The sequence below is a fragment of the Python bivittatus genome, unplaced genomic scaffold (assembly GCF_059951505.1).
Source record: "Python bivittatus isolate LINGU-HERP-01145 unplaced genomic scaffold, Pbiv_v1 ctg000020_np1212, whole genome shotgun sequence".
NCBI classification, from domain to species: Eukaryota; Metazoa; Chordata; class Lepidosauria; order Squamata; family Pythonidae; genus Python; species Python bivittatus.
Genome location: NW_028277030.1, coordinates 62397584 through 62425570, shown reverse-complemented (window position 1 = coordinate 62425570; position 27987 = coordinate 62397584). Strand labels below are relative to the sequence as shown.

Genomic DNA, 27987 nt, shown 5'->3' with positions numbered 1-27987 from the left:
CTGTTAAATTCTGAATAAGCTTTTACGGAGAAGACAACTGAATCAGGAAGCTCTAGCGTGTCAAAGGAAGTGACGGGTGACTAGAGAATTTACCACAAACCATTCAGCCTATTTCTCACAGAGGCTGTCTGATGCTTTCATAAACATATTAACACTCATTTCTGTGTATGCAGGGCAAAGACCTACTCACTGGAGTTGCTGGTGATTGTTTTTCAGATTTATGGAAAATGAGCAGAAAGCTTACAAGTGAGGCCAAAATGGATGCTGGGATATTATTTCCATCTTTGGAGTTAAAAGCATTTCTTTTATTTGTTTTTCCTTTATTTATTTTGTTCAGCATAAGTTCTAGGCAGAAAGTAAGATGCCTGCAAATTGAGTTCATATAATTTTACCATAGTTTAAGTGGTTTGCAAAATATGCTAAGCCGATAGGCTAATGGTTATGTTCGCACAATATCCTAACCATCAGAATCTGAGCAAGATCTATGATGGTTTAGCACAATATATGAACTGACAGTAACAAGATCTTATTGTTTTCCATTATGATTATGGTAAGATTAGTATCACAATTGCACAGATTCTTTAAAGTTTGACTCCATCCTATAGTTATTTTTCACGCACTGTGCATACTAGGAAAAAGCAACAAATAGATTGTATACTTGTCCATGTCACATTAGTTTTACAAGCAAATACTATGATATCAATCTCTAAAGAAAACAGTACCTTATAAGCATCTATGAGCAGCAACTTTTATTATATTACAAAATAAAAGGATTTCTCTGTCATCTTGCACACATAGGATGGCTGTAAAATCATTGCATATGCTTAATGGCTTCCTATGCGGGCATGAAACAATGAAATAAAAGCAGGTACCATAGGAATGTGCTATGTGTAGCTTATATACATTTTTTTAATGTCTCTATTTTGAATTTAGGATGATACTATATGGAAATTGGTCACATACATAATTTCTCCCATAGGTAGAATGAGAAAGTCCAACTCAGTTGCAGATTTTTAAAAGAGCAGCACTCTGTTAATTACCTTCAGAACAATTCCAGAAGGAGACACAATTTGCTCCTTCTAAAACCTTATCAATTAGTACTGGACAAAAATTACTTCCAAAAGCAATTATTTTTCTTTCCCATTTTCCTGCCTTAGATTAGTTTTACTGTAATAGAGAGAAAATGACCTGTTTCAGGTCCAGAATAGTATGGATCTAATCCTTGGATTTTTCAGGGAAATAGATTCCAGTAAATTAAAGGATATCCAGTAAATTAAAGGATATTTCTACAATGTCAATTTCAGATATCTTACCCAAGCCAGAAATTATTAAAATAATGTCTGTATCAAGAATGTATCAAATTTATGCTGGCTCTTTGAAATAGCATTTATTTCATACTTGCCATAATTTTTATTAGCATTAGATTGACTTTCTTGCAAAAAATCCATAAAAAATAAGAACAAATTTCCAGAAAAATATTTCCTAGGGTTATCTGAAGATATTTTCACTTGCACACATGTAGGCCTTTCTTGATCTGGAATTCTTAGACATTGTTCTACAAATTGCTAGATACCTTCCCATTTTTTCCAGATTTCATTTTATATATTAATCTATTGTATTATTTGTTGCTTTTTATTATCCTCAAAAGGCATTCATTCCTTTTTTGTTTCTCCAACTAATTTCAAACTTAGTAACATCAATTGGGCCAGCCTAGTATGATTTTATGAAGGAAAAAAAGAAAAAAGAATGAACTTATACCAATTTCCACTTAAGCCAACGAGGTTAATCAACCATCATCAGCTAGACTCAATGGGATGTACAATCCATCAAACTGTATGAAAATTATAACAGTACAATGCCCTTAGTATGGACCAAGGTTTTGGAATATGCCAAAATATTCATTATGTAATGTCTGAAATTTTGACGCTGAATTCTTGAGTAGGTAAAATTATGGTTATGTGAATCATCCTATAAAAAGACAACAGCTACCTTGCCATCATAACTGTAGTTTCATACATAAGCATCTTTTTACGATTAAAATGAATTAGCATTAGCAAACTTCAACACTGCTGAATTCCCATTTGCTTTTCTACGTGGCTATATTTCATTTAAGCTTTGGATCCTGAATTTTGAATATTAACAGGATAGTCTTTTCAATTTCTTTAATGCATTTGTTTTATATTTAAAACCCAGACTTGTTTTTCAGAAAGGAGAATATTGTGATTTAATACTTTTTAAATATACCACATTAAAAACATATACATGATAGTGATATATAGTATATATGCTAGTCTAGTTGAAGGATTAATCTCTATTAAGGAAGTAGATATTGACAACGGCTGGGATTACCTGTTACTTTCAGTCATAGCATGGTTTGTTTTATTTTGACTTAACATATTGTAGAATTTCAGCCACTGCAAATTATTTACTATAATTTACTGGTTAATGCAGTAAATTCAACCATTCAACATCACAGAAATCCAAGTCTATGCCCCAACCACTGATACTGAAGAAGCTGAAGTTGACTGGTTCTATGAAGACCTACAACACCTTCTAGAACTAGTACCAGAAAAAGATGTCCTTTTCATCATAGGGGATTGGAATGTTAAAGCAGGAAGTCAAGAAATAATCAGAATAACAGGCAGGTTTGGCCTTGGGGTACAAAATGAAGCAGGACAAAGGCTAATAGAGTTTTGTCAAGGGAACAAGCTGGTCATAGCAAACATTCTTTTCCAACAACACAAGAGACGACTCTACACATGGACATCACCAGATGGCCAAAACCAAAACCAGATTGATTATGTACTTTGCAGCCAAAGATGGAGAAGCTCTATACAGTTAGTAAAAACAAGATCGGGAGCTGACTGTGGCTCAGATTATGAGCTTTTTATTGAAAAAGTTAGGCTTAAATTGAAGAATGTAGGGAAAACCACTAGACCATTCAGGTACGACTTAAATCATATTCCTTGTGAGTAAAGAGTGAAGGTGAAGAATAGATTTAGGGGATTAGATTTGGTAGACAGTGTGCCTGAAGAACTATGGACGGAGGTTCGTAACATTGTACAGGAGGCAGCAACTAAAACCATCCCAAAGAAAAAGAAATGCAAGAAAGCAAAATGGCTGTCTGATGAGGCTTTACAAATAGCTGTGGAAAGAAGGAATGTGAAAAGCAAGGGTGAAAGGGAAAGATATAAGCAACTGAATGCAGATTTCCAGAGAATAGCAAGGAGAGATAAGAAGGCCTTCTTAAATGAACAATGCAAAGAAATCGAGGAAAACAATAGAATGGGGAAGACTAGAGATCTCTTCAAGAAAATTGGAGATATCAAAGGAACGTTTTGTGCAAAGATGGGCATGATAAAGGACAAAAAAGGTAGGGGCCTAACAGAAGCAGAAATGATTAAGAAGAGGTGGCAAGAATACACAGAAGAACTATAGAAGAAATATCTTAATGTCCCTGATGTCCATGCTGGTGTGGTCACTGACCTTGGGCCAGACATCCTACAGAGTGAAGTCAGGTGGGCCTTAGGAAGCATTACTAACAACAAAGTTAGTGGAGATGACAGTATTCCAGCTGACCTATTTAAAATACTAAAAGATGATGCTGTTAAAGTGCTGCACTCAATATGCCAACAAGTTTGGAAAACTCAGCAGTGGCTACGGAATTGGAAAAGGTCAGTTTACGTTCCAATTTCAAAGAAGGGCAATGCCAAAGAATGCTCAAACTACTGCACAATTGCACTCATTTCACATGCTAGCAAGATTATGCTCAAAATCCTACAAGCTAGGCTTCAGCAGTATGTGAACTAGAACTACTGGATGTACAAGCTGGGTTTTGAAGAGGCAGAGGAACTAGAGATCAAATTGCCAACATTCGCTGGATCATGGAGAAAGCACAAGAGTTCCAGAAAAACATCTACAGTACTTCTGCTTCATTGACTGTGCAAAAGCCTTTGATTGTGTGGATCACAACAAGCTGTGGCAAATTCTTAAAGAGATGGGGGTACCAGACCATCTTACCTGTCTCCTGAGAAATCTGTATGTGGGCCAAGAAGCAACAGTTAGAACCGGTCATGGAACAACCGATTGATTCAAAATAGGGGAAGGAGTACGACAAGGCTGTATACTGTCACCCTGCTTATTTAACCTATATGCAGAGTACATCATGAGAAATGCCAGGCTGGAAGAATCACAAGCCGGAATTAAGATTGCAGGGAGAAACATCAACAACCTCAGACATGCAGATGATACCACCCTAATGGCAGAAAGTGAAGAACAACTGAAGAGCCTCTTGATGAAGGTGAAAGAGGAGAGTGCGAAAGCTGGCTCGAAACTCAACATGAAAAAAACTAAGATCATGGCATCTGGATCCATCAATTCCTGGCAAATAGAAGGGGTAGAAATGGAAGCAATAACAGAAATTGAAATAATTTATTTCAAAAGAATTCATTTATTTGGGCTCCAAGATCACCACAGATGGAGACTGCAGTCATGAAATTAAAAGACGTTTACTCCCTGGGAGGAAAGCTATGGCAAACCTAGATAGCATATTAAAAAGCAGAGACATCACCTTGCCAACAAAGATCCACATAGTCAAAGCTATGGTTTTTCCAGTAGTAATGTATGGCTGTGAGAGCTTGACCATAAAGAAGGCTGAGCGCCGAAGAATTGATGCCTTTGAACTGTGGTGCTGGAGAAGACTCTTAAGAGTCCCCTGGACTGCTAGGAGGTAGAGATAGGGATGGAGGAATTCACCTGGTGCACTATGATTTGCTCTTTTTTTAAATCAAAAGTTTGGTTTGTCCTATTTTCACATAAGTTTGGATTTGTTCTTTTTTTAATCTGCAGGAACATCTGCATTTAAAATGCATTTCTAATTTCTATTTTGGGTGCAATTTCACTTAGTATATAAACTTCTGCAGGAAGTAGCACCCATATACAGTTGTTTACAAACTACTTTCTCTGACTTGCATATTTATTATTATATGTATATATCATCTGAAATCAGTCACTCGGTTATGCTTTCTAGAGCTATTATATCGCCACTGCTATATTATGGAGGGCACAGATTGAGGTATGTTGGAAGAATGATATAGTTCATTAAATTTGCTTGTTATGACTGGGAACCAGCCTTCATAGGCCCAAATACTTTTAGATATCCATGAGATATTTAAGAAATGTTAAGGTTGTAGGGTTACTTCTGAGCAACAAATTCTGTGAGGTTCATATGCAAAGAAAGAGAAATGTATATCTTATTTCTTGTAATAATCAATAACCAAGTTTTGTATAACTGGATTTATTTATTTAGCAAAAGACATCTGGGGCAAATATTATTTTCTTTAAAACAAAGTTCTTCAGCTTTTACATATGTTCAGATCAGACCCATGATTTTACCTGCAGGGATGTGGCACATTGGTTGCCAAAAATATTCCTTGTTTGAACAATTTCCAGTATCTATGGGCCTGATGCTCAAATCTAGCAGGGTCAAGGGCTTCATTTATCAACCATTTCCATTTTGCTTCCCAAGAAAAGGCTGCAACTTTTATACAGAAACAATTCAACAAATGACATTATCTTATGCATTGAGTGCACAATTATCAGTGACTACCAGATGTAGGTTCTTCCACCCTCAGTGGTCTTCTACTTTCCAGAACCTTAGCAATTTTATATTCTGTATAATTTCTCAAGTAAGCTGATTGATACATTAATATACAATGATCATTGAGTCTTTGATGAGCTACAGCAGATTGTGAGGAACTGACTGGTCTGAATGGTTCATAAAAATACCATCTCTGTCTGTGGCATTAAATTATGGATATTCTGTACGTTATAACATGTATGCCCAAAGACATTGGATGCTGGACTCAAAAAATGATAATATGCTATGCATTAGCCATAATTGTTCCCTTAGATTAATGGGTGGCAGAATTATATAGAATTAAATAATTGTTCTTCCAGTAAAAATGGAAAAAGAGGCTGAATGCAAGGGGAATATCTGTGGAGGCTTACAAGGGCATAGTCTATCATTTAAGGTTAGTTAGATAAACTTCAGTTCTTGATATCTCAAGATCTTTTAGCCCAGACGGTTTTTCTATCTCACAACAGCTCATATTTGAAAGAAGATCCTCACAGTGATTAACTAGGGAGGAGGCAAAATAAATAGCATTTCCTCTGAAGGCTAACTGAGAAGAGATGGTATCCACACTTAAAAGAAAATGCTATTTTTAATAGTGGCAGTACTTTAAAACAGGCAAAACAGTGAAAAGGAATATATAACACTGTTATATTCATCTGAGGATTATCCATATGTTAACAACCAGTTAGACTTTGATTAAACCATCCTAGTTGCCTAAATTTGAAAAATAATAAATCAACTCAGTAACAAATGAATTTGCTTTTGAAGAAAACTAAATGCACATACTGAATTCAGAACAAAAACATATGACATTCATTTATAGAATAGACTTGACCCGTATCTAGGTGGTACTCTGAGAAATGTGTCAAATGTCTCAATGCCCATTAATTTCACCATCTCTGATTAAAAGAGAACAATTATTCCATAGCTTTTCCCTGGAATGTGCTCAGAAAAGGAAACATATTCTGGACCTTTGCATAAACATACCTAACCATAGAACGGTCAAATAGCATTCACAGTCCTTTTTTGTTTTTTTGCTAGCATTGTGATTGGGAACAAGAAGAATACAACCACAGTAATATACAGCTGTCGATTAGCAAGATTGCATAAAGGCATCTTTGCCCATGTAAGCTCTTGGCCTTCTGGAACCAAGTGAGTTGCATTGCTAGCATAACAAAGAAAATGACAATATTCAGAATGAGGAAGAGACGGGTGTAAGATGCTGACACCAAAGGACCACTGCTTCTAGCAGTGGACAATATTTGTGCCAGACCAGACTGAACTTTGATTGGCACACTGTTTCTCTGTTTCTCATAGGTAATATCTGCAAAATCCAGAAGATCTTTCATTTCTTCTTCTTCATCCACAGGCAATTCTTTTTGTGCCAAGCTTTGTGCTTTTTGCCGAATTTTTCTTTCATTGACTTCAATTTGTGCAAATATGTCCGGGCCAGCATCCACAAACTTGTAGCCTTTAGCCACCTTTTTGTACTTTTTTGCCTTGCCTTGTTGCTGCTGAGAAATTGCAAATATCCTGTCAATGGCTTCTTCTGTCTGTCTTTTATCTGAAAACCGGAGTAGGCGTTCAGCTGTCTTTCTGAAGCTATCGGTGTTCCGCACACGTGAAAGTATCTGCTTCTCCAGTTGTTGAAACACAGGCTTGAAATGCTGAAGATTTTGCTCTACTATCTCAATATTGTTTTTTACTCCTGAAACTGGGGAGTTCCTAATTGCAGAAGCTCGCTCAAACACAACTTTTTGATGGTCTGCAATAACTTGTGCAAAGACGGAGTGGCTTTTATTCTCATCAGTCCACAGATAAATGGTGTAGGCATGCTCACTGGTGGTTACAAAAATATCCAGCTGCTGAGAATTCCCATGGACACTGAAACTCTGGACATCTATAGAAGGTCCAATGAAGAGGTATACAGCTCTAGTGATTGGGCTACGCAGATGAGTAGTAACATTCACATAGTTTGTCCCATTGTAAGGGTAGCCTCTGGGATACATTCTTGAGTCAATGACAGCTTTTTGACTATAGCCAGTATCATCCATCCAGTACATCTTGTAGATCCCATCTTGTTGCCTAATGAAGGCCCCATGGACGTTATCAATAACAGTCTCTTCAAAAGGCACATCAACATTGTGGAAGAAGCTAGTTGCCACTTTGGCAGGACTATCATCATGAAGATATATTTGGTCCACTAGCAAGAGAAGCTGGGGATGAACAAGTAACAGGTTTCTTTGTACGCTTTTCAACTTTAGTTTAGGGTTGTATGCACCCACTCCTTCTCCTCTGATAAAGATGATCTCACTTCTTTCTATAGCAGCAACTATTCTCCCTTGGCAATCTGCAGCCAGATCATGTTTATATTTCAACCACTTTGATGAGCAATCTTCGGTAACTTGTCCTTCCCATGGGTAAAAGCAGCTCTTTGAGACAGCTGGGGAAAACATCAGCACATTGTTTAAAAATGTGTATTTTGGTCCATACAGAGCTTCTGTTATGAAAGGGACACCATTGGGGGCAAATGTAAAGGAGTTCTGATCTGGGTGCTCATGCCCAGCATTGAAGTTCCTCCAACCTTTGATCCATTCTTTGTATTTATTCTGGTGAACAATATCATATATTGCACGTCCTCCCAGCTTTCCTGATTTGAAGGAGAGAAAGGGCCTGTTGATTTCAGCTGGCAGAGCACTTCCATATGTTACAACTCCCCAGTCCTCAAAATAATGCAGTTTCGGAATACCATAGTCTGGTGGAGGTACAAACCCCAGGCTTGAATCATACCTTTCAAAAAAATAGAGAGAACAGGTTGTTTATTTATTCCATTTACAAATAATCCTGAATCAGTGAATTTCCAGACAGGACATAAATAATAAAAACACTAAAAGAAAACACATTACTACTATCCCACTTTTTACTACGTAAACAATTAAGTCATTTGTTGGTGTTGATATGGAACAATATTCCACTGTTCAGTAGTCTTTAATGGAGCAGACTGTGGTGAATTTTTGCTTTGTGTTATATAGAAAGTATAGTTGCTTGCATTTTAGGAATTCATGCTTTACATGGTTCAGAATTTCTGGAAAAAGCTCATCTGATGAAGAGTAGGCTGAATTTGGAGAATTCAGAATGAAAACTTATTTAGAAAAACTGTGCTCTATTCCAAGTCAGGCACTGCCCCTTTTGAATATCTGTCTGGCTTAAATGATGCTTGCACTTGTCCACTAGCAATCCTTTCCCCTTCCCAGGTATAAAATCTTTATATCTGGGAATGGACAGGGATAATCCAAAGTGAAAAGGGCTCTCTAAACACAGGGGAAGTTAGGTAGAAACAGTAAGTTGGGTCAAGAATGATATGAGGTTCATATTTAACAAAATTATATTGTTGCTTGGCAAGAAAATAATGTTGTGCATTTTTAGGACTGGTATATTGTCTTGAGCAGCTTTCCTTCATCTGACACTGGATGAGAATTATGGGATCCAACACATCTAGAAGATACTGCACTGGGTTGAATTGGGCCAGATATATAATGGAGATCTAGCTTAAAACATTTTTCAGTGTCTTAGCTATTGTTTAATGTTTTCTATCCTGTGCCAGTTCTCCATTTTCAAACCTAAGAGTTGCTCCTTCCCTGGAAATGTCAGGGAAAATTGGTAGGGAAGGAACAGTGCATTTCCCTATTAGAGTATTTCCATTGTTTCCTGTCAAAGTGCTTGGGAAAAAGATGAATGTTTGTATATTCACAAGAACACTCAGGTGGGAAATTAGGTGAGTTGAATAAGTAGCAGGTTTACTATGGTACTTTTTGTTAGCCTGAGTAACTTCTAATTTTTGTAAACCCTAGTCCAAAAGTACCAACAAATCACATTTAGTATTGTTCAGTGGTACAACAATGCTGTTCACATCTAACCCCCTTTGCTGCATTGAGCTCCACTTACTTATGCCTCTCCCTCACCAAGCCAACCCTTCCTTATATAATCCCAAACCCTTGACCTTCCTGCTCTAAATTAAAAAGATTTTTTTTAGCATTTTGAAAAAAAGCCTTATTGTTAATGAAAAATATGAACGTACAGTACACCCCCACCAAACTTTCAGTTTGAATCTGTGTAGTGAAAAAAAACTGCTGACTAAACATGCAAAATGTTGGCCTGAAGAGGTGTCCAGATGGCATGCAAATAGAACTCAATGAGTCCTTCTGCTGTCCAATCCTCTTAACTAATTAGGGCTTACTTCTAACTAAACCTTAAACGGACACATGGCAAACCTTCCTAGAAAAATAGTTAATACTTCAGTCGTATGCATATTCAAATGAGCCTCCTCTGAGCTTAGCTGGACTTATTTCTAAGTATATTTGCAAAAGGATTGCACAGTAAAACTTCTATTCCAAAACACCTGCCAAGCAGTAAGTCTCATTGAACACAGTTGGACTTACATTTTAATTGTCATACCCTGAATAATAACAGAAAAATATTAAAGCAATCCATATTGACTGAAAGGAATTTTGTAGTTTTATCTATTTAATAGCAAAGCAGGGCCATTTATGTTTCTTACTGTATGATAAATACTAAAGTATTATCTGTGACACAGTTCCTCAATTGTTCAGAGTCTTTTCAATCACAACTGGACAACCTTTAGCCACAGGGACTTGTCTGGTTGCCAGATAAAGGATACATACCACCCATCATTGTAAGGACAACTTGCAATGACATTTTTCAACACAACGGATACTTCCAAACTGCATGGGTTTCCCTTGGATTAAAAATGTTATGAAGATTTCTGCTTTCTGTAACTCTGCTATACTGCCAGCCAACAGCACAAACATCACAGGTCACAAAAAATGCTCAAAGGCATTTTTAGTATACTCCAAGGTATACTAAAGGAACTAAGATTGCTCCAGCCATTTGAAATTACTGAAGTATGCAAATAAACAAAGTCCCTACAAAGCATTCTAAGCAAACCCCAAGCCCCAGCACCAAAGGAAGACAAAACAGGAGTCAACTGCAAAATAAAATGCAAAGACTGCAAACATCACTGCATAGGACAAAACAGGCAAAAGATTGGCAAGGCATATCCACAAACATCAACTAGCTGTAAAAAGACTCAATATGACTTCGATAATCTCCTTCCATACAGACACCCTTGGGTGTAATTTCAACAGGAAAACAGTGAAATATTGGAACAAAAGAGATTTAAAAATGTAAAGGAGTTCTTAGAAGCCTGATACTCTGACCAAGTAGTGATCAAGAAATGTACAGAGTTAAACCTATCAAAATCATGAGCACAACAGCCCAACCCACAACAACATTCCACAAATCACACAGCAATCAACTAAGATGTAGGACAACTAGAACTATCTTCCTTGCCAACCTAATAACCAAAACCAAACTACATTTCAACAATTACAAGAAAAAAAGAAAATCACATCATCAAGCAATACCATCACACAGCTATCAACACCATCAGTCAAACAGGAAGCAACCAACACAGAGATGAAACAGAGCTAACACTTTATTGGTCAAATAATCTACCAACAAGGCATTAATCATTTGCAAACAACATCCATCCACAGGATCATCCCATAAAACACATGCAAAGCAAGCAAAACAGAAGAATATGTAACCTGTGCCAATCAACAATCCTCGTTTCTCTAAAACTCCTGCACTGATGATGTTACCTAGTAGGGTAGTAAAAGTTCTACAAACCCAAAACTAAGTTCAGACAACTCCAACAATACAACACATACTTAAAACTATCCATGTCTTCTCCATAACCTTTGGTAGCACCATGTTAAAGGAAATGTCAAGGCTTTTGCTTCTTTTCCCCAACTTGTTGCCATGCCAAGCCTATCTCCACAAGTTGGCTGGACTATTACATCCCCTCCCCTTAGGACCTTGGGACAATGTCCTTGGATGTTATTACTGACCTATCTTGTTTCAAGAGTCTGTGTGTCATTCTAGCGGTAACTGACTGTTTCTCTAAGACTGCTCATTTCATTCCTTGCTGTGCCCTCATCCACCTCTGAGATGATTCATCTGTATTCAACACATTTTCTGGAACCCTGGAACCATCTCATTTCTGATAGAGAATCTTTAGAAAGCTCTAGCTCATCTATTGCATAAAAAAGTTCATTTGACCTTTGCCCACTATCCATAATCAGATGATGAATCAAGACAAATTTCACACTGGAGCCATACCTTTGTTGTTAAGTTAACTTCTAGAAAGACAGCTGGCTTGATCTTTTATACATGGCTTAGTTCACTAACACCAATTCAATTCCTATTTCTACTCAGATGACACTATTTCAGGCTATATACAATTATCACCCATGCTATTGCTAACTCTTCCAGAGGAATCTCATTTTCTCCAAGAACTGCAAGCCACTCGGCACCTTCTCAAGGATGACTGGATCATACCAAGGCTTCCTACACATATCCTGCTGACTATCATGACTAGAAAGACCCCCCCTCCCAATTTCAGTTGGACAGGGCATCTGGCTGTCTACCAGATTTCATGTAACTGTCTAAGAAGCTACCTGCCACGTTTATTGGACCATTTCCCAGATCAGTCCTATAGCCTTTCACCAGTTCCTTCCTGGTTCTGGAACACCATCCTTGTCTCTTCTACACTTCTGTACATCTTGTTGGGGGGAGGAAGAATTCAGTGTGGAACACATTTTGGACTCCAGGCAAAGAATGAAAGAATGGAATATGTAATTCATTGGAAAGGCTAGCCAGACATGGAAAAACCCTGGGAAGCAACAAATTATGTACATGCTCCCTGCCTCCTTCAGCAGATTTACTTGCAGTGCTCTCATACACATTCCAGCTTTCAGAGAGAAAAGAGGAATGATTTGAGGAAGACATCACAGTGATCAGAACTGAGGGAAAGAGTTCTGAAATAGGGTAATATCTAGTGGGAGGGCAGAAGAGACTAAAAAGAGGAATCCTCTCTCTCTAAAAAATGGACATTTCCCCACTTTTCCTAAGATCCCAAGTCAGAAGGAGGGAGGGACTGGGAGAGTTGAAAGAAGAAAGACATCATCAATTCAGGTCAATGGAACAATGAAAATTGAAGGAGGGATGCAAGCCCTTCCAGTCTGTCACAACTGAAGGACACAACCAACTAAAAATCAATTAACTAAAAAAGACAGGAGGAAGAAGCCCAGGATTTGAACCTTGGGACCGATATACATGTAGAACAGGTTTCCTGTGTACTGTTATGCACAGAATTTGTCATGCATTTATTCCCTCCAAGAAAAGGACTTATTTAACCTTCTTGGTTTTCTTGGGAATGTGCAGCTGAGAAAGAATGGTACGACTTCTATAAATTCCTGACAACCATATCTAAACTCCCTCCTGTGCCTACCTTCTCTTGTCTGCCCTCTATGTAGCCCTCTGATTAAGGGTTTACTTATTTCATACCAGAGAAACTCTGTGTGAAGAGTGCACCAACGCTGTCCTTTGGAAGCTGTCCCTGGACCTTCAAGCACTCTATTCCTCCGGATCTGATCAGCCAACCAGTTTCCACTGCCGTTACGCATGACAAATTTATCTAGGAAAACCAACTGGCTTTCTGGACCATAAAACCAATTGTAGTTGGAATCTGCAATAGCAACAGTTCTTTGGAATCCTAAGAGAAAAAATTAAAAATAAACAGATATGCAAGCAAACGCATTATTTAATATTGCATATTTAAGTGATGGAAATATCCCATGAAAGTAGGAGCAGCTCCTAACAAGTTATAATATTACACCAAATGTTGGTAATGTTCTATCTATGTGTTAGGTTCCTATAAAAGTTTTAAAAACAGGTTTTTTCCCCCCAAACTAAAGTATAAGGGTATTAAATTATTAGACTATGAAACATTAATGTGCTCGGATTTATACACAGAATGTCTACTGAGATTCTTTGTAGCAGATCAAAGTCTAGCTAATACCTCACTTACATTGAGTACCTTGGGTAAAATGTATTATTTAAATATTAATATTGAGCACAGCTAATTTATATGATATTTAATATTTTTCTATACATTCCTGTATATAAGTTCATTTGGGGAAAAGTCTCCGCCTAATTTTTCAGTCAAGAAGCTTATTAGTTAATTATGTTTTAATTTTTAAGGTGTTAATAAGATGTATTTTTTTTCTCAAATTAATGAATGACAAGTTTTGCCTACTTAAAAATGGCCCTTATGAGACAATTTGAAATTGACATATTTGATACTCCTTATAATTGGGAACGTTTTAGAGTCCATCAGTCTTTGAAAATATGGAATTTTCCTTCTGCTATGTTAGGTACTAAGGGAGCTTAGCATTCAATTACATGCCAATTCTAGTTTGATCCTTATGATCATCCTAAATTAACATTATGAGGGAATCTATACTTGAAAATAGCAAGGCTTGTTTGAGAACCTCAGTGGATTGGAGAATGTATTCCTTAGAGCAATCAATAAGACTGGATGATGACTTTATTTGAGCAAATGCATCTTAAGTATCATATCTTCCATATGATATGTACAATAAACTGCCATATTATGCTGAAATTTCAAAAGAATCTACATCAAATTTGATGCATTCCTGGTGATTACCCTCTAGCTCATGTAGATATGATTGGGATTCTGCTAGTGAATTTAACATCTCAGTCTCCCAGCGTAAGCTGACAGAGGTGATGACTGAGATATCAAATCAAGAGATCTTGTTCTACTTTAATACCTACAACAAAGCCCAAAGGATTTCATGGCTGTATGTATGCATGTGTGCATGTGTATGTGTGTGTGTATGTATATGTATGTGTGTGTGTGCTTGCTTTGTGAATTTAAGATCATTTTGTGCAGAAGTATGAATCTGATAGCCTAGCTCCATAGTTCAAGAACTGTTTAAGATTTTGTACAAAAATCTGTTTCAATAGAGAGGTTCTACAGGAATTATCATCTTATAATTGTGCAAACTCTTTCACAAATCAATGTTGGATTTGTTGTCAAAAGAGTAAACAGCCCTTCCCTGAACAGAAGTCATCTTCTATGAGGAAAATGCCCTGTTTATCCAACCTAGTGTCTGTATCACTATGATCAAAAGAATGCAAATTCCTTAACGGGCTGGCACGGTGTACATTAATAGAAAGGTGACTGGTTTGAGTCAGCTTGAACTACAATTTTCAGTTGTGGCGAATACTGAAGATTAATATCGATATGTATAATAGCCTATTGTTATATATAACAGTTTGCAGTTGGGTTCTTTACCTAAGAATGTATTAGTAATTTATTATAAGATAGATTAATTTGTGTTACTTGCCTGGTAGAACTGTTCTATACATAAAAGCAAAATGTTGCTTAAGCCAGGGATGTTTAAAGTGGTTAATGTCAAAATGCCTTTGGACAAGAAATATGTACTGGAAAAGAGATCTGGTGGTATAGCTGCCATAAGCTACGCCTTCATAGAGGGAGCCATCTGTCACCTCTTGCAGTAGAACTATAGATTTTTCCATGATTGTTAGGACTTGCTTAGTCCAAAGGTATGCTTCCTGAAGATAACCTGTAAGAAAGAGATTAACAATATTATAATATGATCTTTTAAAGTATGGAATCAAATATTTACTTATTTGATCTAATATTCTCTCTCACACACTTTATGGCTGAAATCATAAAAAATCTTTGATTCATACATATTGGTAGTAGATTCATTTTCATATGGTTTTCTAGTTTTCATTAAGGAAATATAGCAAATATTTGCAAGTTACTTGGGCTTTAAATAGGACTTTTGTAAGCAGCATTTAAACTGGATCTTTGTCAAGTGATCTGTGCCTTGTCAGTTGTTGGTAATAATAAACAAGGAAAGAAATGTTTTGTTTATGGTGAACAGTTCATTGAAAACATCAATAGGGTTGCAGTGAAGAGAGCAGATGTAATGCTTGGGATTATTAGAGAAGGAAATTAAAATATATAGTATCTTAAACTTTTAATAGAAATATTTACTATGTCTAAATTTGATTTTGTAATGCCATTACGTTTTTCATTTAAAAAATAACTAGGAAAAGTGCAGATAAAGAAAGCAAACTCCTCCACCTTAAAAAAAAAAAAAAATCAAAGGAGTTGGGACATTTATTTAGAAAAAGAAAAAGACAAGAGAAGACATGATATAAATTTATAAACTTATGCACAGTGTAAGAAAGCTTTCTCTTTCACTTAAAATACCAGAAACTTGGGGACATATAGTGAAATATATTGGCAATAAATTCATGAAGGACAAAAGCTAGTACTTTTTCTTTCTTCATAACAGAATTGTCACTGGGCTAGCTTGCTTTAGGAGAGAATAATATTAATTTCTAGAGAATATGTTATTCAGTATTTATTAGCCATGATAAACTACAAGAAATCTCCATGTTAGAGCAGTAGGTCAGTAAGTATCAAATCCTTGGGACAAACTGAGAAGGGTGGGTGCCTTCATCATCTTTTTGTGGGTTTTACAGAAGCAATTGGCTGACTGTTGGACCTCTACTATAAACAATGGAATTCAAACGCACAATGAGAATCAGAGATTACTTTGAGAATTAAAAATTAGTGTTTATCTAGTATAGACATGCACACCTTTTTTAGTTCAAGGGCCATATCAGAGCTTTAAGAAGTATACAAGATGCTGCACGCCGAAAAGTAAATGTGGCCAAAGACAGGAGCAGGACCACAATAAAAAACTCAATTTAATTTATATTTACATTATTTTAAATTACATTCCTTCAAACAGTAGACATGATCATATCCCATGCATTAAATACTGTAATTTTCCACTTCTGATGCATTAAAAATTACATTTCATTTGCAATTCTTGCAGGGATTCTGGGGACTGCACCTAAAGCTTTCAGAGACTTCATATGGTCTTGGGAACTCATACTGATTTAACAGTTAACTTATTTAATAGGTTGTCTGAATTTAACATACCGATGAACTACATCAGAGGATGGCAATCTATGGCCCAGTAACCCCAAATGTCATGACAATACACAATGCATGCACAATTTTTAGGCAAGTTGTATTTCTGAGGATGAATTTCATTATTGAACAACTACAGTGCTCTCGGTCAATCCAAAATGTTAATAAACCTCAAACCTGAACATTTAAGAAAGTGAGGTTTTGGCTTTCTTAGGAGCATATCTATGTGTGCACAATTATTGGGCAACTATTAGTGTGCAGAATTATTATGCAACTAACTGAAAAACAAAAATTCCCCCATCTCACGCGTTTATTTTCATCTGTTAAAGTGAGAATAATAAACAACTCAGAATGTACAAATAAACATTTCTGACATTTCAAACAAAAAATCAGTGATCAATATAGCCACCCTTCTTTACAATAACAGTCATAAGCCTTCCATTCATGGAGTCTGTCAGTTTCTTGATCTGTTGACAATCAACTTTTTGTGCAGCAGCAACCACAGCCTCCCAGACACTGTTCAGAGAGGTGTACTGTTTTCCTTCACCATAAATCTCCTGTTTGAGAAGGGCCCACAAGTTCTCAATAGGGTTTAGGTCAGGTGAGGAAGGGGGCCATGTCATTTTCTTTCATCTTTGAGGCCTTTACTGGCTAGCCACACAGTGGAGTACTTCAATGCATGCGATGGAGCATTGTCCTGCATAAGCATCATGGTCTTCTTGAAAGATGCAGACTTTTTCCTGTACCACTGCTTGAAGAAAGTGTCTTCTAAAAACTGGCAATAGGTTTGGGAGTTGATTTTGAGTCCATCTTCAACCCCAAAAAGTCCAACTAGCTCATCTGTAATAATACCAGCCCATACCAGTACCCCACCTCCACCTTGCTGGCATCTGAGTCGAAGTGGAGCTCTGTGCCCGTTACTGATCCAGCCACGGGCCCATCCATCTGGTCCGTCAAGAGTCTCTCTCATCTCATCAGTCCATAAAACCTTTGAAAAATCTGTCTTCAGATATTTCTTGGCCCAGTCTTGCCGTTTCAACTTATGTGTCTTGTTCAGTGGTGGTCGAGTTTCAGCCTTCCTTACCTTGGCCATGTCTCTGAACATTGAATGCCTTGTACTTCTGGGCACTCCAGGTAGGTTGCAGTTCTGGAATATGACAGCACTGGAGGATAATGGGTTCCTGGTAGCTTCACGTTTGATTCTTCTCAAATCTTTGGCAGTTAATTTGCATCTTTTTTTCTCAACACGCTTCTTGCAACCCTGTTGACTATTTGCAACAAAACATTTGATGGTTCTGTGGTCACGCCCCAATATCTTAGCAATTTCAAGAGTGCTGCATCCCTCTGAAAGACTTTTTACAATTTTTGACTTTTCAGAGTCAGTTAAATCTCTTTTTTGGCCCATTTTGCCTGAGGAAAAGAAGCTGCCTAATAATTAGGCACACCTTGATATAGGGTGTTGATCTCCTTAGGCCACACCCTCCCTCATTACACAAATACACATCACCTGAAATGCTTATATCCAATAAGCATTCAGGTTTATACAGCTTGGAGGTGGAAAATATGCATAAAAATGATATGGTCAAAATACTCACTTGCCTAATAATTGTGCACAGAGTGTAGTGAGGGATGTGGGATTTGTGGTTTAGGTACATCAGTGGCATATTTCACAGTCCTGAACTTCTTTAATATGAGTAAAAGACAACTGTGCTGTAGTTGATGCAGACAGATCCTCCTGCTGTTGAGTATTAACATATATATTAAAACATCTGAAGCTTAAATAATTAAGCAGGCTTTAAAAGGGATGTGCTCATTGTTTAAAACCTACCTTGATTCATTAGAACCAGGCTTCCTACCAGCAAGGCCACACAATTGGTAGGCTGATGGTTATGTAGGTACTGGAAACCCCACCCACGCCTATATGAGGCTTCATACATATATCCTGAGGCATTGGCAATTACTTCCAGAAATTTTTCCTGCTGGGACTTGCTAAGGTAGTTATGTAAAAAGTCATAAGCAGTGGCAAATCCAACCAAAGAGTGAGCAAGAGGAACTTCATCCCATGGAGCATCCTTTACTAACCTGTAAAAGAGGAAACATGTCACCTCTATACATTTTATAGATGCACAATATAGAAACATTTCTGTTTAAACTATAGAGATTTTAAAACAGGAGGCTAAGAACTGTGTCTAACAGCTGATATTGAGCATTCAGACCTCCACTCACACAATAATCTTTCCCCATCTTCAGCTTTTTCATTGCTTGGAGGGGAAGCTGCCTGGGACTTGCAACTTCCTGCCAGTTTCCCCATTGGCTTTGGTTGTTGGAAGCCAGCATGCCATATAAAAAATATTACACAGAATTAGAAATGAGCAAGAAATAAACTCAACGTTGCCTCCCACAATGGGAAAGAGGCTTGGCTCATTTTCAAGCTAATCTTATTTTAATACTCTGCTGACTATATGAGAGTTAGGTATCATTTGTAAGCTTCCCAGATCCCCAGATATCAAACAAAAGATTATTTTTTGAGATAAACCAACTGCACCATTAAAATTGTGGGTTTCCTCTGTCAGTATGAAACTAGTAATTTAGGTTTAATCCAAATCCAAGAAGAATTCTGGGGTTTGCAAACCTAATTTCTTCTTTGAGATCAACCTTACAATTTCAAACAACTTATAGCAGCTCCTTCCATTTTTCAGTTCATGAAAGACTACAGGTAGCCCTTGAATTATGACAGCAATTGGGAACATTTGGGTCATTAAGCGAGCACCTCCTTGCAACTTCCTGCCGACTTCCAACAACCAAAGCCAATGGGGAAACTGGCAAGAAGTTGCAAGTCCCAGGCAGCTTGCAAGCAGGCTAGCAAGCAGGTAAGTGGCTGCTGCTGGATGGGAGAGGGAGCGAGGGGGTGCGTGGGTGGCTGGGGAGGCACAGCACAAGCACAGAGAGGCTCACGGAGGGTGCATGGGTGGGGGACACTTACCCCAGCACCTTGCGACCTTCCTTGCTGGCTTCCCTATTAACTTTGCTTGTGGGAGGCCGGCAAGAAGTTGTAAGGAGGTGCTCACTTAATGGCCCACGATCCTCGCTTAATAACGGCAACAGGGACTGCAAGGATTGCCATTGCTAAATCTTCCTGAATCACCCGATCTTCAAATTGTTGTTATTATTATTATTGAGTTCAGTCCAGAGAAGCAAGAGACAAACACAAGAGTTTTGCTTAAGTTAAAGATCAATGTGTTTTCCCTTTAATACAAGTATCTGACATCACATCTCCTCCATCATGTGACCCCAAACAACTGAAGGCTAGCATTCAGTCTTTGGCAGAGAGTTCACATGATGTGAACTGAAACAGAGATTACATGTTCACTTTCTTATCTATATAACACGACTTCAGTTAATATTCTATTATCTAATATTGTTACCAAAATTCTTTTTAGCTATGTTTTTTTCTTCAGCCTATAGTGTGACCCATGGTCTTGCTTTGTTTCCACACCATCAGTTTTACAAGAGAGCAGTAAAAATGTTACTGGTTTCTAAGAAGTCTGGTTCTAGAGACCGGTCTGCCAACATTTACCCCCAAAACCTATCACTTTCATCACTGATCACTGATTGTTTTTGGATAAGGTAACTTGAGACACAAAACTCACTTCCACAAACAGGCATTCACACATCCAGGAACTTTTTAGTCTCTCCAAGATCACAAGGCTTGGAAACCTTAGTTAGTTTATTAGAGAAGCAATTTTTATTCAACCTCCATTGTATTTTGTTTTCCTGACACTGCAGTTGTACCCTCTGAAGCCAAGATAACATAAGGATAAAAATGGCATTTCCTTGCATCATTTAATTACTTAGAAATCAAGTCCTATTTTAACCTCTAGCCTGTAAAACCTACTGGGGCTATAAAAAGTGCAATAAAATATACTTGGACATAATTAGAATCCATTGGAATTGGGCAGCTAAGAAATTCAAATAAATAAAATAATTATTTTTAAAAATTGCTTTTAAACTGTCATCTCCCAGAGTTCCCAGGAATAGTTATCTGGCTGGGGAATTATAACAATTGCAGTCATTAAAGGTTATCCAGACTGGGGAAGGCTGATCTGGGAGGCTACCTGTACAACATATATGAGAATGATTTTGCTCTTTTATTCTCTTCTCAAGGCAGCTAACTGAAAGTGGTTATCATGAACTGAATTTCATTATGAACTATTCCACTAAGGAATTTTTGGCAAGAGGAAAAGCTATAATAAATAATCCAACACTTATATTTTGGTGTCATATAGCCCCAGGAAAGTATCATGATTTTTCTCTACATTTAACTCAAAGGTGGTAGATAATACTATGAACTAGGAAAATAGTTTGCATTCTAACAAAAAGTATTGAAGTACTGACGACTCAAAAGTAGGAACACCAAATTTAGTTTATCTTTTGCACATTAAAAACAATAGATTTCTTCATATTTGGGTGAAAACATTTCCTGATGATTTCCAATAGGGTTCAGCAATTATTTGGAGAGGCGGTTTTTCCAAGCAACTGGAGCATCTCTTCAAAACTGGTGCTTGTAACATTGCAGCACAGTCTCCTCTCAAAGCTTGGTGGGCTTCTCACGTGGACTGAACTTGCATGGGGATGTAGAACAAACACTTTCACAGGATTGGGGCCTGCATAGCCCCAATCTTCACTAGACAGTGTAACAATCAGGTTTAGAGCAGCATATTTTTTATTTTTTTTAATCTACAAATTCTTAATGTCTGGTGAATTATTTTGGCAAGCTAAGATTTTAGAAATCTGTTGGCCAGGTGTTCAATTTATTAAACGCTCACTGTAGCCCCTCATGGCCTGGATCCAAGACTATCTTTACCTGAAACATATTGATATAAAACTAGCTGCCGGCAGCCTGAAGTAAGACATATTTTAGCATATGCCAGGCATTTGTGGGGTTTTTATCTAAATAAAATTATTTTTATTTAGAACATAATCCATAGTGTATTAATTCAAAAGTATGCATTTTTAACCCAAAATTATAATATAATCACATTTATATTACTGTCCTGGGCATCATGACATGCCTGTCATATCAATATGTACAATAATTTACAGCTGAGTAATCATGTTAGTCCCTTGCAGAGAAAAAAGCACAAAAGATTTCATAGTGCCTTAAAAAGTATACTTCATCTGATGAAACACTCAAATTCACCGAAGCCTTAGTCTTAAAGGTGTCATGGGCCAATGGAGCTATGAACTGTAGTACTGTACTTAAATTAGTACTATATTATATTTATATTGTTATATATTAAATACTTTAATTTTAAGTATTATATCATCCAGAGCTCTGGTAATAAGGTACCTAAATAAAATACTCAAGTCTCTTTATTGCGGTCATCGACCAGCAAGCCAAATAAAATAGGTAACACCATAAAAGGGGATGAATTGAAAAAAAGTAAAGTTGTGAAGATAGTGCCTGTAAAAGTTAATTGATTAGGTGTACAAAAAACAATGGCTGGGTTCAAATATTACACTAAGTTGTGGGTTTTTTAAAAACTATTATTTGTTTAATAAATCTGATTGGATTGATTCAGATAATTTCTAAGTGCCTGGTACACAGCCTGGGGGTCTTCCTGGACTCTGAGTTCCTGCTCAGAAGCAGATGGCAGTTCTGCCCAGGGAGTCCTTTAAACAGGTCCAACTTGTGTGCCAGTCGCGCCCATCCATGGATTGAAAGGCCCTCCTTACAGTCATTTATGCCTTGGTCACCTTGTGGGTGGAATACTGCAACGAAATCTATATGGGTTACCCCTGAAGACCACTCAGATGCTACAGCTAGTCCAGAATGCAGCAGCATAAGCAGTGGTGGGGAAGCCTTGGTATATCCTCATAACACTTCTGCTTTTTGAGCTGCACTGGTGACTAGAAACCGTCTGGGTACAATTTGAGATGTTAGTTATTACCTATAAAACCTTACATGGCATAGGGCCTAGTGATCTGAGGGACCATGTGTCCCCATACTCTCTGTCCATCCTGTGAGATCAGACACAGTTAGTTCATTTTGGGTCTCATCAATCAAGAAATGTCATCTAGAGGGACACAGGAAGCAGGCCTTCTCTGTTGCAGCCCACGTCCTTTGGAGCAGCATTCTCCCAGAGATTTGTATGGCTCCTATCAACCTGCCTTTGAGTAAGCCCTAAAAGCATAGCCTTGCAAGCCTTGGTTTAGAGTGTTCGGTGGGCCTCCTTTAGGTTGGGGCTGATGTGAGAGAGGGTTTTTTTTTTTTTAACTGTTTTCTTGACTACATTTTTTTCCTGACATAATGTTTCCTCTTACTTTTTAATTTTGTGAAGCTGCCTAGAGTCATTCTGGAGTTGGGCAGTCTAGAAATTCAATAAATAAACATACATAATAAGCAAAAAGCAAAGGGCTTAGCATAATTGGTGAACCCAGCCAGAGTGTCCAGAATTAAGGCAGCTATTTACCTGATCATACCAATAAAGTTTTAATTCTTCTCAGCAACCATTTTAGGCTACCTTCCTTTCTGACACTTACAATGTTATTTATTTTATTGTATTTATTCTATAAGTAAAATAACATGACAGATAAAATATCAATTGGAACACATTAGGGAGCTCCAACTGGTTATTGGCACACTTTTATTGCTTGTTTAAGAATTCCTTTCTTTATATATTAAATGAAAGGAATACTGATAACACTGGATATCATTGTGGCAAATATAAATGCCAAATAAAGCATGAAGTGATTGTTTTTCCTGCTATTATTCTGTTTTCCAAGAGATTTAAATATATATGGCAAATATTGCTACTTTTTTTCCTGTTAGGGAGTTACCTGAAAGCAAAGTTTATATGAGTGATTAATCTTTGCTTTCAGTGTAGAGATGTTTGTATGAAGTTTAGGAAAACTACATACAAGCTGAACTCCAGATTTGAGAAACAGAACTACTTTTTTAAAAAAAAGATGAATTTATTGAATTTCATAATGTGTATATTCTTTTTAAAAATAAGACAGCTGTTCAGCCTCATCAGGTTAGCTCATGGCACGCAGGGAATGTTTGGTCTGCAAAATGGTAGCAGTCCAGAAAAAGTTTGCATTTTATTTTTGAAACATTTTGTAGCTGATTTAGTGCATTCTCTTTTACTCCCCCCCACCCCAATTTTTGAATTGTCAGTTTAAAATCCATATTTTCTGTGAAATCCTTTGGCTTATTCTAACCTTAATGTCATAACAACTGAAACAAAGCTTCACAATGCAAACATATGCTGACTGACCCAAATCAGAGGCCCCAATGTCTTTGTCAGGGCACAACTGAAATTTTGACAGCGTGGCCTGGGTGTCTCCACACAAGAAGGCCTGACCATTCACAAAACTGTTGCCTCCAGGACACTCCTTCCCATTCCAAGTTTATCTTTCACTTATTTATAGGGAGGCATGCATGATTCCATATAAAAAATACATCACTTTTGTTTTCTATGAATTTCTATACACAACATACATGGGCAAAGAATTATTGAAAATAAATATAATACTGATATTCTACTTTGCAGCATACCAGCTTCTCATTTAATTAAAAACAAAATCTTGAAGATCTTTTCTTTTCAAGTCGGGGAAAGGAGAAGCATCCATAGACACGCCAGTATCACTTATGCTGTAGTGGGGACTCCAGAGCCAGTAGAAAACCACACTACGATGAATTGGACTTACTGTTCCATAAATAATATCTAGGATTGCAACCTGAATAAATGTGACTGCTTTCATCTCTTGCTGTATTTCCCCTTTTCCTCCTCCCATTGTCTTTTTACTATAATTTTAACAGCAATTTATAATCTGTCTTTTACTGTAATTTATAAACTGCCTGGAACTATTTATGATGATAGTTATTATTATCCAGTATGGAGCATGTTTTCCTGAGAACTGTAGTTTCTGATCAGGGAAATATACTACAGTAAACTTAACTGACAATGTAGAATAGTAAAAGTTATCTTAAGTGAAAATGAAATTAATAGCATTGTGTCTGCTTCAAAAGAGACTACAGAGAAGCATTTAGAGGAAAAATAAGTAATGAACAAGATAAATTTTAAATACAAGATATCTAAGCACAAACTAAGATTTCAATCTATTCCAAGAGCCGGAAGCAGCATCATTTAAAATATCCAGATGCTTAATCAAAATTATTCAGTCTTGATAAAGTAAAGGAAAACAAAGATGCCTTTCAAACCTTACAATAGCACTGTTCAGGTTGCCTAAAGGTTGAATACTGGAACAGGAGATTATTTTATTATAGGCAAGTTTTTGAGAAAAAGTAGGAATCACAGATAACGATAAGTATTTAGATTCTATCTGCAAATCTCATCTCACAGTAAACTTTGCTCTTGAACATGATAGTGAGCTAATTTCTTTCTCTCTCTACTCCAGTGCCAGTCCTATTATTTCTTAGGACTTCCACTTGTTATAAAACTGCTATTATGCAGACTTTGCAACTTGCAAATAAGAATTATTTTTATATTACAGATATAAAATTGCAAATGCATTAAGGAATTTAAAAGCTTCATGACAAATTGAAATAGCTTTATATATTATTTCTGCCAGTCAACTTTAAAAGTGAGTAAACTCTGGAGCAAATATTCAACATTCTAAATTACTCCCCTTTTTCTTTTTAACTCTACAGCTCCTGTATTACCATCTTAACAATAATTACTTTATTGTTATGTTAAAACTATGTAGCATTTGCTACTCTAGAAATGACATGAATTATTGTGTTTTCTCCCACACACACTATTTTTGACAACTGAAATAAATGGTGTTCATATTCTCTGGCCTTTTCATTGTGCAGCAACAATGTTCATTATATTCAAACAGGTATTTACGGAAGTTAAAGATTATGTTTGAAGTTTAAATCACACACTTATGTCAGAACTTTAAACTGTTGTTAAAATAAACAACTTTGTATTCTGTATTACAATTATATATTAAAGTTTTCTTTTAAAAATATGAACAGTTGATCATGTAAAAATGATTATATTTTTATTCAATTAAGTGCAGGTTTCCAAGTAATATTCTAAAATATGAGCAAGTTTCTATGGTTCATTTAACTCAATTATATCCTTTCTCTAGGATAAAGCTGAAACCCATATTGAATTATATATGCATTGGTTGAGCAGCCTACCTGGCTGCTATTTGTGGCTGAGAAGAATCAAATAGCAATCAGATAGTGGACAATGTGGTCACTTTTAGCAGAAAACTGGTGTGGGAGCCTGACCTAGGATTAGAAGCATCTTCCCAAACTGGAGAAAAGCCAATGCTCTGTTTTGGACCTCCAAAACTGAAGTCTCTACATTCAGAGTGCTTGTTCAAATGCCAAGTTATATGATACATATATTAGAATAAATCATGCTTGTTTTAGGTATAAGCTTTAAAAATAGGCGTTCTAAAACACAGTTTTAGAAAAACTAAAAACACAGTTATGAAAAGAAACCAAAGCTTTCTATACTCCTTTACTCTTTATATACCAAATATGTACAGCTATGTTTCACAATAAAAACAAGACAAAAATCTACCAACTAGGCTGAGCCGCCATTCTTTCCATGTAGTCTTTGGCCATGTTGATGGCTTCCATGTTGTCTGGATAAAGTATGCAGAACATGGCCAGAGCACCCAGATTATTGCCATAGATTTCATTCCATCGAGCACTGAAGTCTTTGGGGTCCCAAGGAGGAAGATACTCCAAAGAGTTTGACAGCATGATTTGCACAGCTTCAACCAACCGAGTTGCAATGTGTTGATGTGTAGTGGCTGCCTTATATCGGAGATCCTGTATCTCTCGTCTAGAGAAGTACAGCATTGGGTAGTTGTCGTAGTTGGCATTGACAAATGGAACCACAGTGCTTGGGTTGTTGTCAGTGCTGCAGATTAGTGCAAAGCAAACCACATGTATGAAAAACACACTGGGAGCCCCCCGTGTGTGAGTCCTCATTGTGGCATTAGAGCTCCAGGTCTTGAAGGCAGCCAAATCATTTTTGAAGGAGCCTAGATGGCAAAAGAAAAATGAAAAAGTGATTAATGTCAAGTCAATGGAATAATGGCTGACACCTTTGTCAAAGCACTGGAAGGGTATGTGGGGAAATTGAGGTTTTAAATACAAACGATACCTCTACAAGTTGCTCCCACAAAAATTAGATGCATTATAACACATATAGCACACAGTATCATTAAATAAAATCCTATATACCACTTTTTGTTTTCAAATGCTATTGCTGAACCTCAAATGTATATAGCTTTTAGGCATTTATATCCCATTAGAATTTTACAATATTGGGAAGAAATAGCACAAGTGTGCTAGGCATCTGCTGTAGTAGTGATAATAACCCTAACAATAGTAGCAGTTGTAATAATAGTAATAATATTAAAAAGGGGAGCATTGGAAGAATACCTAAAGGACAGTGAAGAAGAGGCACTGAAGCTAGTACACCATGAAGGCTTACTGAATACTGAAGAGACCAAACTGGCCTATAAGAAAGACCAAATGACGAAGAGAAAAGAGACATGGCAAGGCAAAGTATTACATGGCCAGTACACAACAAAACTATCAAGCAAAGCAGATAACAAGACCTGGCAATGGCTAAGAGCAGGAAAGTTGAAGAAAGAGACAGAGGGGCTAATTCTCGTTGCACAAGACCAAGCCTTAAGAACAAATGCATATAAAGCCAGAATTGAGAAGACAGCAACAGACAGCAAATGCCTCCCCTGCAAAGAAGCTGAAGAAACAGTGGACTACCTAGTTAGCTGCTGCAAGAAGATCACACAGACTGACTACAAACAACAGCATGACAAAGTAGCAACAATGGTGCACTGGAATATCTTCAAGAAACACCAATTGCCTGCAAGCAAGAACTGGTGGGACCACAAAACAACAAAGTAATGTAAAATGAAGAAGCTAAAGTGCTCTGGGACTTTAGAATTCAAACAGGCAAGTATCTGCCACACAACACCCCAGACTTAACAACTGTCAATAAAAAAGATAAAAAAGTCTGGATAGTGGACATTACAATACCTGGAGACAGCAAAATAGAAGAGAAAGAACTGGAGAAAATCACAAAATAAAAAGACCTGCAAACAGAAGTAGAACAACTATGTCAAAAGAAAGCAAAGATAGTACCAGTAGTAATAGGCACCTTGGGTACAATCCCAAAACATCTGGAGCACCACTTGAACACCATCGGCATTGACAAAATCACCATCAGTCAATTGCAAAAGGCAGCTTTACTTGGAACAGCTTATATCCTGCTATGATACCTTTAACACCATCAAACAACAACATCTGTCTATCCCAGATCCTTGGGATGGACAACTGGCTGAGTGTGCAACCAACCATAAGCCAAGTGTTCCCAAAGCATTTCTGTAAAAATTAGCATTTACTTGA

General features: G+C 37.0%; 1 protein-coding gene across 2 annotated transcripts in view; it reads right to left on the bottom strand.

Moving 5' to 3' along the window:
• Positions 1-412: 412 nt before the first annotated feature.
• The window catches only part of DSE (dermatan sulfate epimerase), a 44250-nt gene continuing 16675 nt past the window's right edge, over positions 413-27987 (bottom strand). Inside the window, exons 1-5 of one of the 2 annotated variants that reach the window (XM_025167183.2) lie at positions 26130-26263; positions 18388-18641; positions 14929-15168; positions 13064-13271; positions 413-8425 (exon numbers count right to left, since the gene is read on the bottom strand). In XM_025167183.2, the coding sequence (XP_025022951.2) occupies positions 6673-8425; positions 13064-13271; positions 14929-15168; positions 18388-18496 (2310 nt within the window). In that variant the 5' untranslated portion in view covers positions 18497-18641; positions 26130-26263 and the 3' untranslated portion in view covers positions 413-6672. Of the gene's footprint in view, positions 8426-13063; positions 13272-14928; positions 15169-18387; positions 18642-26125; positions 26595-27987 lie in introns of those variants that run through there. The other variant, XM_007429054.3, reaches the window with a different exon arrangement.